The 14,162-nt window shown below is 40.9% G+C and overlaps 1 protein-coding gene across 1 annotated transcript; it reads left to right on the top strand.

Moving 5' to 3' along the window:
- Window positions 1-634: 634 nt before the first annotated feature.
- Window positions 635-14,162, top strand: LOC308384433 (uncharacterized protein). Its single transcript, XM_080862998.1, has 8 exons — window positions 635-2,355; window positions 2,859-3,106; window positions 5,189-5,866; window positions 8,394-8,517; window positions 8,625-8,650; window positions 10,341-10,680; window positions 11,200-11,432; window positions 13,070-14,162. The coding sequence occupies exons 1-8, from the start codon at window positions 2,048-2,050 to the stop codon at window positions 13,798-13,800; spliced, it is 2,688 nt and encodes an 895-aa protein (XP_080719124.1). The 5' UTR covers window positions 635-2,047; the 3' UTR covers window positions 13,801-14,162.

Raw genomic sequence — 14,162 nt, 5'->3', positions numbered from 1 at the left:
AGAGTGCATACAAATTTTGGATTTCCTTTCTCGTAGCTCATTTTTGATATTTAACTGTGAAACAAATCTACTGTGGTACAATGAGTCAGATATTCAGATATGAATCAGGGTTTAAAGTTGTCTGTAGCAGAACAAAAGTTCGTCTAGACACTTGCTCGTGACTGTAGGTAAGAAACGTGCTTGTCCTGTGTGCAGGTTCACCTGGCAATTTATAGACTTGTGTTGACTGTGACGTCAGGCCTGATTCTCTTTCCTTTGATGTTTGAGACAGGCCCCCACAACAACGTACACTCATTGAAAATAGGCCCCGCCCACACAGAACAGGCTCTAAAAATTGATACATTAATTAGAAATTGTTTGTTTTTAAATTTCCATCCATCCATTTGCTTCCGCTTATCCTTTTCAGGGTTGCGGGGGGGGGGGGCGCTGGAGCCTATCCCAGCTGTCATAGGGCGACTGTGACGTCAGGCCTGATTCTCTTTCCTCTGATGTCTTAGACAGGCCCCGCCCACTGGCTCGTTGAAAGAACACAAACAACAGGCTCTCAGAATTTTACAATGAAATTCATACATCAATTAGAAATATGTTTGGTTTTTTTTTTTTTTTGATTCATCTCTCTTCTACATTTACCCTAAAACTATTTTCACCCCTGACACAGAAGCTCTTCTCTGTGGTAGAAAACCTTAATTTTCACGCTCTCTTCACTTCCATCAGCCCTTCTCACATCTTTTCCCCCACTATTTGCTACACAGATCCTCTGCAGGATTGATGCACGCAAAAATCACCCCTTTGACCTTCTGCCCACAGAGAGGAGGTTCAGGTCAGTTCAAACACACACTAACACACTCCAAAGCTGTACAGACCCTCATTAAACACTCACATTTTACAGCTTCACACGACTGTGGGTCAATATGAACGTGTCATGTGCCTGTTGCTTACGTCTAAGGTAGGAAGGATAATATTTAGTACAAGCGGGCGAACTGCGCTGATTTTTTTTTACTATGGAAAAAAATTACGTCTTCGTTTTTTGTGTTATATATTGAAATAAGATTACTTCTCTTGTGTTTAGAAAATAATGCAGTTTTTCTTAATCAATCTTAAAAGCAGCTATTTGCTGTTTTGCGTTGCATCCAGACCTACTGCTGCCTCCTTCCTTTGCCTCCGTGGGTGTCTTTATCTGAGCGTCCCTTTAGCCTCCACTACGACGCTCCTGGTAGCAACATTTAACTTTCAAGGCTGTTTACAATCAGACAAAAAGTCTCAGTTTTGAGCGCAATCAGCTCTTAGTTATTCTGACCTCACCACAGCGCCATCTGTTCAACACGACGTCTGTGTGCAGGCTCATGACCGTCATGTCACAGGTATTAAAACACATGAGAGAGATGCTGATTCATCACAGCCATAAATATGTTAAAAATGAAGATATTTCAGTGTGTTCAGGTACCAGATTTAGTGTTAATTTTATTCACTCATCCAGTGTTTGTTTAGCTCGTTCAAATGTAAAAAACAAAACAAAACAAAAAACAACTTTGTTTACTTCAATCTTAGTTCAAAGTTCAGTACGTGTACTGGCCTAAAGATTCAGCATTATTTGTAATATATGAGGCATTTTATTACAAAAACCTGCGAGACAGTGTTTGAATCCACGTTTTTTCATGTTGTCGGCGAGTATCAAAAGTGAGGCTCAGTGTTTGTTAAATTTTAACCTATTCCCTGCAATAAAAATACACATTTGTTAAAATTTTCTATTTGTTATTTGTTTGTTTTTACTAGATTTACTTTAGATTTTACTGTAAGCCATTAACTTCTGTGTGGAAATACCGTCAGTTAATGTTAAAGGGGCGGCTGTCAATAGCAGGCGTGTTGGTGTGTGAAATACCTCGATGTGCCTTTAAGACGATCCTGCAAACATGGGCGGGTCAGACTGTAGGAGGTGTTTTTAAACGCTGAACTTTGGTCGTTGCTTTCGTTTGTGTCAGAACTGCTGCTTGAATCATAATCAGCTGTCAATGTTAACGTGTAGCTGTGTCAGAGGCACGCAGAGAACATGTCAGGTACTCGGACCAAGTTTAAATACAACTGCTGGGACTTCTTCTTCACTTGTGTGGGCCTGCCGCTGTTCGTGCTTGACGTTGTTTTGGATGTACTGGCTGCTGTGTCCTTTTATAAGGAAAGGGCCTACGTGTACCTCGGTGTGCTGGTGCTGTTTCTCCTGGGCTCGTCGCTGCTCACTCAGGCTTACAGCTGGCTTTGGTACAGCTATGACGAGTTTGAGAGGAAGACAAAGGTCGAGAAGCTGCCGTCCCCGAGGCAGCTCAAGCTGCTCCACGTATTTCAGCTGGGAATCTACTTCAGGTAGTTTTTTTTTTTTTTTTTTTTTTTAAATAATAACTATAAGTGCAAAGTGCCTGTTTTTGTTTTTGAAGTAGGTGTAAGCAGGGAATACTTAAGAAGTTCAGCTTATCTAAGGGTGCCACCCTGACCGTCCCATACAGGAAATGCAGACTGACAATCTGCGGTTACTATACTACAATGTTGTGCACCTGACTGTCTGCTGTAATAAACTATCCACAGATTACATTTTTGGTTTCGTTTCGCCCTGCTTTAAATATGTCTGTGTGTAAACCCGTAGTTGAGACCTGGGAAATATCTGAAACATGAGTCATGCCTCAGTTTTCTGGTTTACAATAGCTGAGCTGATGAGGTAATGCAGCTCCTTCCTGTCTCCATGTTGAGTGGGTGAACCTGATATTATTTGGATTGTAGTTTTCTTCTCTCGTGCATGCTTCCTTAGAAATTCAATGCAGCATATTTGACGGGAGGATTCAGTCTAACTGGTTATGTTTCCTGTTTCGCAGGCATGCAGGAGTCCTGGAAATGGCTGTGCAAAGCTTCTACAAGAAGATCCCCGACCCTGAGAATGGTGCCAGCCGACATACGGGTTCCTCTGCAGATGAACAGGAGCCTGATTCCGAGAGCATAGCCGTGTCGTTGAACCACGATCTGAGCATGTTACGAATCATAGAGACGTTTGCAGAGAGCGCCCCGCAGCTCACGCTCATGCTCACCATCTTTCTGCAGCAGGGCCATCCAGATCTTATTACAGGTGCAATTCTTAATGGACACGTGTTCTTTATATCTGTGTGCTTTTTTTTTTTTGTTTCCTCTTCTTTTTTTTGTTTATAAGTTCATTTATAACTTTATACAGTGGCTTGCAAAAGTATTCGGCCCCCTTGAACTTTCCCACATTTTGTCACATTACAGCCACAAACATGAATAAATTTTATTGGTCTTCCACGTGAAAGACCAATACAAAGTGGTGCACACGTGAGAAGTGGAACGAAAATCATACATGATTCCAAACATTTTTTACAAATAAATAACTGCAAAGTGGGGTGTGCGTAATTAATCAGCCCCCTGAGTCAATACTTTGTAGAACCACCTTTTGCTGCAATTACAGCTGCCAGAATTTTAGGGTATGTCTCTACCAGCTTTGCACATCAAGAGACTAAAATTCTTATCCATTCTTCTTTGCAAAACCGCTCCAGCTCAGTCAGATTGGATGGAGAGCGTTTGTGAACAGCAGTTTTCAGATCTTGCCACAGATTCTCGATTGGATTTAGATCTGGACTTTGACTGGGCCATTCTAACACATGGATATGTTTTGTTTTAAACCATTCCATTGTTGCCCTGGCTTTATGTTTAGGGTCGTTGTCTTGCTTGAAGGTGAACCTCCGCCCCAGTCTCAAGTCTTTTGCAGACTCAAAGAGGTTTTCTTCCAAGATTGCCCTGTATTTAGCTCCATCCATCTTCCCATCAACTCTGACCAGCTTCCCTGTCCCTGCTGAAGAGAAGCACCCCCAGAGCATGATGCTGCCACCCCCATATTTGACAGTGGGGATGGTGTGTTCAGAGTGATGTGCAGTGTTAGTTTTCCGCCACACATAGCGTTTTGCATTTTGGTCTCATCTGACCAGAGCGCCTTCTTCCACATGTCTGCTGTGTCCCCCACATGGCTTGTGGCAAACTGCAAACGGGACTTCTTATGGTTTTCTGTTAACAATGGCTTTCTTCTTGCCACTCTTACATAAAGGCCAACTTTGTGCAGTGCACGACTAATAGTTGTCCTATGGACAGATTCCCCCACCTGAGCTGTAGATCTCTGCAGCTCATCCAGAGTCACCATGGGCCTCTTGGCTGCATTTCTGATCAGCGCTCTCCTTGTTCGGCCTGTGAGTTTAGGTGGACGGCCTTGTCTTGGTAGGTTTACAGTTGTGCCATACTCCTTCCATTTCTGAATGATGGCTTGAACAGTGCTCCGTGGGATGTTCAAGGCTTGGGAAATCTTTTTGTAGCCTAAACCTGCTTTAAATTTCTCAATAACTTTATCTCTGACCTGTCTGGTGTGCTCTTTGGACTTCATGGTGTTGTTGCTCCCAATATTCTCTTAGACAACCTCTGAGGCCATCACAGAGCAGCTGTATTTGTACTGACATTAGATCACACACAGGTGCACTCTGTTTAGTCATTAGCACTCATCAGGCATGTCTATGGGCAACTGACTGCACTCAGACCAAAGGGGGCTGAATAATTACGCACACCCCACTTTGCAGTTATTTATTTGTAAAAAATGTTTGGAATCATGTATGATTTTTGTTCCACTTCTCACGTGTGCACCACTTTGTGTTGGTCTTTCATGTGGAATTCCAATAAAATTGATTCATGTTTGTGGCTGTAATGTGACAAAATGTGGGAAAGTTCAAGGGGGCCGAATACTTTTGCAAGCCACTGTATGTACAGGAGATAGTCAAAATCTCTTTCTTGTCAAACATTTATTGCAACCAACTGTGAGCACCAATCTGATTTGATATATTAGAGTTCCAACAGCTTATGTTTCTGATGTAGAGAAACGACCACTAGTACCTTGGATTTTTGATCTCCTTTGCATAATTCATTGAGGGAAAACCTTTAACGGCTTCTAACCACGTGTGATATTGTCATTGTTGGAATTTTCCCCCTGGCTTCAGTAAATGCACTAATGTTATCTTACATTAAAAATTTGGTGATTCTGAGGTGATCAGGTTGGAATACTTTCCAGATTTTTTTCGTCTTCATACAGAATCACCTGGCTTAACAAGATTTCTCAGTCATTTCTGGACTTTCTAACGCTGCCTCTCGTTTCCCTCAGTGTTGAAGGCCGTCGGCTCGGCCTCGGCTATCGCCTTCGCTGTGACGACCTATCATCGCTCGCTGCGCTCTTTCCTGCCTGACAAGAAGAAGCAGAACATAACCTCATCAGTCATCTACTTCATCTGGAACCTGGTTCTCATCTCTTCTCGTCTCACTGCCCTCGCTCTTTTCGCCTCCGTGCTGCCCTGCTTCATCTTCACCCACTTCATCTGCTCTTGGCTGGTTTTATTCTTCTTCGCTTGGCGATCCAAGACAGAGTTCATGGATAGTCCTTGTGGAGAATGGCTTTATCGAGCCACTGTTGGCCTCATTTGGTATTTCGACTGGTTTAATGTGGCCGAGGGGAAGACGCGGTACAGGACTGTGCTCTATCACGGGTATATGCTGACTGATATTTGCATCCTCTGTGCTGTGTGGTGCTGGAAGATGAGCACAGATCCTCCTGATTTTGTGATAGAGCCCACGTACGCTTTAATCACAGCTGTCTGTGTTGTTGTGGTTTACATCCTCGGTCTAATACTCAAAGTTATTTATTATAAGTTCTTCCACCCAAACCTTGACAGCGATGAGCAGCAATCTGTAGATCAGGTGGACTTCCGCATGATGAGCTCTGCAACAGAAGTCTCAGCACACTACAATAAAAGAATGAGGAAGCTGGCCAAGAATTTCTACTCATGACCTGCATCATTTGACATCCACAGGATGTGGAGGCTACAAAGAGACTCAGTCATGCAGATGTCATGAAACCAGCTACTTTTTAAAGCTAGATCATAAAGGCTGTGTGATATTGTGGATCACCTGCTTCCTAACCAATCACTCATACATTCTCACAAGGCATTACTCAACTTAGTTTGGAGACAAATTCTTAAAAGCACTTTCTGCTCTTCATTAAGTGGTGCTACCATCTAACAAAACATTTCTAGACATCAGTCTTTTGTTTTCCTTTAAAAGGACAGGCTTTCAGGTCAGTAACATGCATGTTTGAAACTGTTATGGAGATCTTTTTGAAATATTATTGCACTGCTTTTTTTAAAAAAAAAAAAAAAAATTTATTTTTATTTTTCTGAAGAATATAACAGTGTAAAAAAAACTAATTTAAAAAATATATTTTCTTTATTATAACAAAGCAATATTCTAACAATGTTGCACTATTGTAAACTGTACTTTACTCAAGTCTAAAGTACAAATGTTCTGTTTTACAGAATTAATGAGTTGCCTTAAAATCCCCAGACAGCCTCCATGGACCTGAAATCTTGATTTCTTGAGCAATAGAGCACCTCTCTCTCCTAATACAGATTTATTCTGGTTTAGATTTGAAACATGTGATAAGGCTGCCATTTTTGAATAATATAGATGGCTCAGTGTCAGACTGTTTTTCTACAGTGTTTGCCAAGATCACTTGGACTGATGTGGATATAACACAACGCATCTAAAATACGTTAAGGCTGCTACATGGTGAAAAGATGCCAATGCCTTCCGTTTGACTCCCAGTGTTGATGACCTTTACAATCAATAATGTAATTTTTTATTTTTTATGTTAAGCAAACTTGGATTTAAAAAGGTGTATGAAGCTACAAAACATATTTATGTCACATAGTGCCTACTTAAGTTTGTTTGATGTGTTTAAGTTAATTTATTAATCTATTGTAACAGAATTCCCAACTTTGGGATAAAGTATATTTTGTCTAATATTATTATTATTATTATTATTATTATTATTAGTTTTAATGGAAATAAATCCTTGTATGACATGACTATTCTGCAGTGGGTTATTTATGATTATGTGGTCAATTTTTTTTTTTTTTTTTTTTTAAATGGCTGAAAAACATATATTAGGTTTAGAGCTATATGAAACAATAGTTTAAAGCTTTGTCGGTCACTTTCAGTTCTGTGTGCAAATGAATCCAAACAAAAGGAGACAAATGTTATTATAAATTAAACACACTTTTACCGAAAAGAAGAAACAAATTCTATTGTAACTTATTTTATATAATGAATACATTTTGATGTATGTTGGAACAAACAACACTTTATCTTAAATTGTAATTTCATTATTTTAGTTGTACAAAATACTATTGAGTTGTGCTCTTATATTAGAGATTATGTATCGGAATTTCAGGAGTGCGACCACGCCTCCAAACACGCTCCTTCCGGTTGTCATCTATATATGTTCCCCCAGTTCTGCAAGCTGTTCATTCTCGTTTACGTGCCCCACCCTCCCTCCTTGGGGATCTACCAGGCTAAGTTCATGTCCAAGCACTCACCTTTACCTACGCTGTCAAACCTAAAATGAGGATGTGGACCCAGCTAGTGAATTTCAAAATATAATAATACAAGTTATCGTCCTTCTTTTCTATTTCTTATTTGTGCATTTAAAACAATCGGGTCCTGAGAAAGTAAGTGTGTTATTGTAACACATTGACTGAGCAGCGAGGGGGCGCTGTTAAGTCATCTCAACCAAAGGGGATGACGTGCTGCACTCTGATCTTGACAGTGGTAGTAGCGCACTACACTGATGGAACAGTACAAATGCACCATAACTGACTTTGACAGGTTGATTCTTTTCAGCTGGTACAGGAAGTGCATCGTCTGTGCCTTCCTGATGAAGTAGATGATGTTTAGCTCCCACTTTTAGGTCCTGGGAGATTATGTTTTCAAGGAAGTGGAAGGACCTCACTGTCTCCACGGGGCAGGCCTGCAGGGTCTGTGTTATGATCTACTTAAAACTCCAAATATGCAGCTAGAGTCCTTTTGCAAAAAAAAAAAAGCAAACAAAACATAAACAGTAAAAATTTAAGTTATGCAACAAAAAAAAGTAAACTTGGTAACGGACTAAAAGAATAATTCATTCAAAAAATGTATGCAACAAGTAATGCATGTTTGATCAGGATCTTATCAGCTGCTGTTCTTTCTCACATGTTGCACACACATGAATGAGTCTGCTTTAGGTCTGCTCTCAATACTGGAGTTAGGGAGCTGCATGGACAGAGGGTGTAGTGCAAAGGATGCTCGGCTGTCTGCTGAGATTCCTGCACCTGTAGAAACATTGTGTTTACAAGCAAATGAAATGAAAGCACTGATTCGTTTGGCAGCTGCACTGTACTCCCTTACAGAGGTGCAGTAGTTAGCCTCATAGTGAAGTAGTATCAGGTTCAAATCAAGGCCGAGACCTTTCTATGTTTGGTTCACGTTCTCCTCTACAGGTACTCTGGTTTCCTCCCATAGTCCAAACACATGCTCCGTTAGGCTAAGTGGGAATTCTGACATGGCCATGGCTGTTAATGGTTATCTGCTCTCTGTGTCGCAACAGGCTGACAACCTGCCCAGGTTCTATCTTGCTTCTCACCCAACCACAGCTGTGATAACCTCCACCAGCTATGAACCTAGTTTTTAAGTGTTTTCTGGTCATGTCTCCATTTTCTTGTATTCAATAGGTGGCTGATGACATTTGACGTTTCACGTAAACGGATGCAAATTGTTTTGTTTAGACAATAGTGGCTCGTTTTTATGCACGAATACCTGCTGTCATAAGCATGCTTACAGAGAAACTCAACTCAGCATATTTGGCAAGTAGTTAAAGTGGAACTGGTTATGTTTCATGTTGTTCTGGTTTTCAGAGATGCAGGAATACTAAAGAGGTTTGTACAAATCCTCACCACTGACTTTTCTGATCTGGGTGCCACACTGACAGTCACTATCATTCTGCAGATTGGTGCAGATTTTGTGATAGGTTCAGTTTCTTTTTCAATTTCAGGCCATTTTCATTTAGAGAAGATTCCTGATTCCAACTTGTCACAATGTCTTGGGATGTGCACCAAGAATAAAAATACTCTTTCATGAGAAAATGTGATTTTATATGGTCAAAGGAGCTTGTAATGAAAAGCGTCTGGACTTGTTTAAGTTGCTTGTACTCTGGGGCCTCTGGATATCTGGGGCCTGGATCTCCTCCATACCTGCTTCATACCCTGGTGGACGGGGCTGTGGCTCCCCACACTCCCTAGCAGATCGTTACATGGAGAAACCTTTGGAATACAAGCATGCTGATCCACACAGGTGTACACACGGGTGTTCACAGACGCGGACTACACCTTTCTTGGCTGCTGCCTCAAAGCACATTGTGCGCTGTCTATCTTGCGTGCTGCACAATATCGTTTATTATTTAGTATCTACTGATATCTACTGCTAGCTAGTTTATTGTGATGGTGCTGTTTTTTTTATTATGTTGCTCTTTGTTGTTTGCTTTCTCTTCTGTTTTTTTCTCCATACAGGTGACCCAGGTGTTTTTTTTTTTGTTTTTTGTTTTTTCTTTCTTCCCCCCCTTCTCACCGTCTCTTCTCCCCTCTGGTTTTCTTTCTCTCCCTCTCTTTCTTTCATTCTTTCTCCCTGTCCTGTCCCGTTTGTAGCAACTGAAAATAAAATAAATACATAATTATAATAAAGGTCAATCAAATGGACCAATATGGCAAGGCCATGATGATCCACTTGGTAAAATAAATCCGCTTGGCATCTTTCTTGGCCTTAAGACAACAATTCTGATGGCTAAAGATCCAAACGGGACACAAAATAAATAAATAAATAAATAAAAATACCTAAAAAAAAAATAACAAAAAATGAACACAACTTAAACAAGTCCAGACGCTTTTCTTTGCAAGCTCCTTTGACTATGATGACCTGGATGACTGAGAACCTTCACAGACGTGATTTTATTTGCAATTTTGGTCAACTTCCTTTAAAAAAATGGGCCAATACTTGCAGGCTTTTGCAATTAAAGTACAAGTACAGCACTTTCAAATCTAAACATTTATTTTGCATTTAAATGCATTTCTATTAAATGTGAACATAATAATATTTATAACAGATAAGTTGTGTTAAAACTCTCTGACTGTGATCAGTTGCAGATCTTTTTTTTTTTTTTAAACCAAGTTCTACTGATTTTTCAATGGAAATACCACAGCATTGTTAAAGGGAAACCTTTCAGTAGGAGGAGTCTACATGTATGGAATATGCCGATACATCTTTAAGACGCTACTGAAAAAAAATGGGTGGATCAGTTTCTAGGAGGTTTTTTTTAAAACCAAAGTTTGGTTCTCACTGTCAGTCATTCACAGGTTATACGTGAGTTGTAATCAGCTGTCAGTTATAAGATGCAGCTGTGTTAGAAGCAGGCAGCGGGACAGAGAACATGTCAGACACTCAGGGTGAGTCTAAATACTCCTGCTGGGATTTTCTCATCACTTGCGTGGGCCTGCCCTTGTTTCTGACTGACATAGGACTGGATATATGGGCCGCTGTTATCTTCTACCAAGAAAAGGCATACGCCTGCCTCAGTGTTCTGCTGCTGCTACTTGTGGGGTCAACACTGCTGGCTCAGGCTTACAGCTGGCTTTGGTACAGCTATGACCAGTTTAAGATGAAGACAAAGGTTGAAGGCCTGCCTACCCAGAGGCAGCTCACGGTTCTGCACGTTTGTCAGCTCGGAGTTTACGTCAGGTAGTATTAAAACAATAATAATGTGTGTAAAGGCTGAGGCTTGTGTGGGAAGCTTAAATTTATTTGCCTGTTTCTAGACAGGTGCAGTTTTTTGTAGAGTAGTTCATAGGAAACACAAGCTGAACCATTAAGTGTTGTGCAGCTGAACTGTACTCCACTACAGTGGTGCACATAGTATATACAGTAACTCCAGCAAGCATCAGTCTGCTGCATTAAGTAATCTACACCTTATATCATCTATTTCATTCACAATTTTTTTTTGCAATATTTCTGTGTTTAAATCAACTGTTGTGAACATGAGAATGTTAGAAACACAAGCTGTTTCCTTGGTTTCAGAAGATAAACGGAGGACACATTTTATTTCCTTCATCAGAAGTGGGTAAACTGGTTTCATTTGCTCCTTTTCATGCAATGAATACCTGCTGGCTCACAAGAATGGTTCCAGAGAAATTAGTCTCAGTGTAGCTAGAAGGAGGATTTGGTCTGACTGGTTATGCTTTATATTTTTCTGTTTCTCAGGCATGCAGGAGTCCTGGAAATGGCAGTACAAAGCATGTACAATAGGCTCCCTGACCCTGAGAAAGGTGCCCTTAAGCCAGGAGAACAGAAACCTAAGACTGAGGACATTACCGTGTCCTTGACCCACGATCTAAGCATGTTACGGATCATAGAGACATTTTCAGAGAGCGCCCCTCAGCTCACGCTCATGCTCACCATCATTCTGCAGACGGGCCACCTGGATCCTGTGACAGGTGCAGTTTTACATTTTTACACAAAAATGTATTTTTGAAATCTGTAAAAAAAACTTTCACATCTAGAATGGACTGAATTCACTGAGCTGAACCCATGCTTTTAAACATGGCAGGTGCAGGAGTTTTTTCATTCATGTATAGTCTGGTATGTTTGAGAAAACAGTGAGAGTCACTGTGTTCTTAATGATTTAAGTGAATGCTGAGGTCCTGAAGTAGAAACACCTATAGGAATGTCAGTTAGGTTTTTTAAGGGTAAATTCAATAAGGCGAGATCTCTTGGAAGAATTTAACAGGATTTTTTGAGATAGAGAAATTAACGGATTTGGTAATTAGACTCCAATGACCCCTCGTGGCAGAACTGGGTCCCAGCAGTTATAGGATTTAGGACAGGGATGGTGATGATGGTGAAGACAGAGGCTTGCATAGAGGTCTGGCTGAGGTGTCTGAGGTGGATGAGGGGAGGAGGTGGATTGCATGAAAAAGAATCTGAAAGGGAGAGTGACACAGAGCACAGATTAAACCATGCAAAGCGGAAGCTGAGTGGCTTAAAGAAGGCGGGCGAGAAGACGTTTGGACTAGAGTAATGATGTTAGTGTGTCCCATGTGATGACATGATTATAAAATCAATAGCCAACCTGAGATTTCAGCACATTGTGCTAAGTTGAACCGGTCGATCCTTCCAGTAACACTTCTACAGATTTTAATTTCATGTCGTTGCTTGTGTGAACATTCAAGTTCCCCAGTAGGACAAGAGAGTTCCCGACCAGCGTACTTTCAGCAACCAGCCCAGACACTCCAAGATTGTCAGGTACACTGAACTGTTATTTGACACATGTGGCAACAGTCAGCACCTGTTCCCTGAACTGAAGGCACAGGGAAGCAACCCTCTCATCCACTTTGGAAAACCGCAATGGAAAGTCACCAAGCCAGAGGAGATACGAATATATCCACCCCTGAGCGCCACCTGTCACTGTGAGCAACTCCAGATAGGAACATTGTCTATCCCCTCTCCAGACCCCAAAAAAATTACAACACAATTACAAACGAATGTCACAGTTACTGATCAGGAATAACTATCAAAAAGTATAGATCAATCAAATAATTTTGCCTTCATTCTAAAACATATTCACGGCTCCTATATTAGCCTCTAATTATTAGTCTATTATACATAATAATTTTTTACATTATCCAAATTCATAGGAGACGTGACAATTAAAATATTTAAAATACATATATCAACTTTCACTTCCTGCACATATGTTGTCCTCTTTCTTCCGTCTTCCATGTGGCAAGTCCATAAAGGTCAAATAAATCATAGATAATCTGTCAGAGTCTGTCTGTCACAATCAGAGTCAAGGTTAAGTTCAAAGTGTCACTCCTCATCCTGCTTCAGCTTCCTGCAGCAGGCAAATCTTCATTATTGCCCAATGCAGGCAGCTGCTCTTTGTTTTGATGTGCACCGCACATCCAGTATCTCAGAAAATTAAAAATTAAAATTGTTCATTAAATATACTAAAGTCTGCTGATTCTGAGTAGACATATCCAAATTTGATAGATTTTTATTTGGAATGAACCACTTTTTCAGTGTTTGTCATTTGCATCTTGCTGGTTCTGACACTGTCTCTTGTTCCCTTCAGTGTTGAAGGCTGTTGGTTCAGCTTCAGCTATCGCCTTCACTGTGACGGCCTACCATCGCTCGCTGCGCTCTTTCCTGCCTGACAAGGAGAAGCAGCAAATAACCTCATCAGTCATCTACTTCACCTGGAACCTGGTTCTCATCTCTTCCCGTCTCACTGCTCTCGCTCTTTTCGCCTCCGTGCTGCCCTGCTTCATCTTCGCCCACTTCATCTGCTCTTGGCTGGTTTTATTCTTCTTCGCTTGGCGATCCAAGACAGAGTTCATGGAAAGTCCTTGTGGAGAATGGCTTTATCGAGCCACTGTTGGCCTCATTTGGTATTTTAACTGGTTTAGTGTGGTGGAGGGGAAGACGCGGTACAGGACTGCGCTCTATCACGGGTATATACTGACTGATATTTGCATCCTCTGTGCTGTGTGGTGCTGGAAGATGAGCACAGATCCTCCTGATTTTGTGATAGAGCCCATGCACGCTTTAATCACAGCTGCCTGTGTTGTTGCAGTTTACGTCCTCGGTCTAATACTTAAAGCTATTTATTATAAACTTTTCCATCCAAACCTTGACAAAAATAAGATTAAAGGGACCAGCAGAGAGCAGCAACCTGTAAATGAGCCAAACGTGGGTGATGAAACGGACGCATGTATGTTTAGAGCCAAAGCAGCCCCCTCCCCACCACCACAACCATGTTGTAATAAAAGAATGAGGAAGCTGGCTGAGAGCTTCTACTGCTAACCTGTTTCACTTTCACAGGAGGCTATAAAGAGACCGAGTCATCACAGGGCTGTGTGTGATTAAGGACTCTAACCTTCTGCATGATTAACCACATATACAGTCGGCTCAAGTTTATGATTTCTGCTCGCTATTAACTGGCTCTACTGTCTAACAAAGCATTTAAATGCCATTCAAAGTTTGTTTTCCCTACCTTTAATCTTCAGGTCTGTAATGTTCTTGTATGAAATAGTTATCTTTTGCTGTGAAGACATGTTCTTCCATGACTTTCCAGTGGCTGTTCAGTCTTAAAGAATATAGTCATGATTTTTAATTAAAATATTTTATGATCATTTAAAATACAAAAAACATTTCATAAATAATAT

Source organism: Rhamphochromis sp. 'chilingali' (genome assembly GCF_963969265.1).
Source record: "Rhamphochromis sp. 'chilingali' genome assembly, chromosome: 17".
NCBI classification, from domain to species: Eukaryota; Metazoa; Chordata; class Actinopteri; order Cichliformes; family Cichlidae; genus Rhamphochromis; species Rhamphochromis sp. 'chilingali'.
Note: the sequence above shows the minus strand (reverse complement) of the source record. Positions and strands in the feature narration are given on the sequence as shown.

Bases quoted from the DNA above. Each gene is read 5' to 3' on its own strand.
- LOC308384433 (XM_080862998.1), top strand. From the start codon at position 2,048: ATGTCAGGTACTCGGACCAAGTTTAAATACAACTGCTGGGACTTCTTC. The intron at 3,107-5,188 runs GTGCAATTCTTA...CGTTTCCCTCAG, and splicing joins CCATCCAGATCTTATTACAG to TGTTGAAGGCCGTCGGCTCG. The intron at 11,433-13,069 runs GTGCAGTTTTAC...TGTTCCCTTCAG, and splicing joins CCACCTGGATCCTGTGACAG to TGTTGAAGGCTGTTGGTTCA.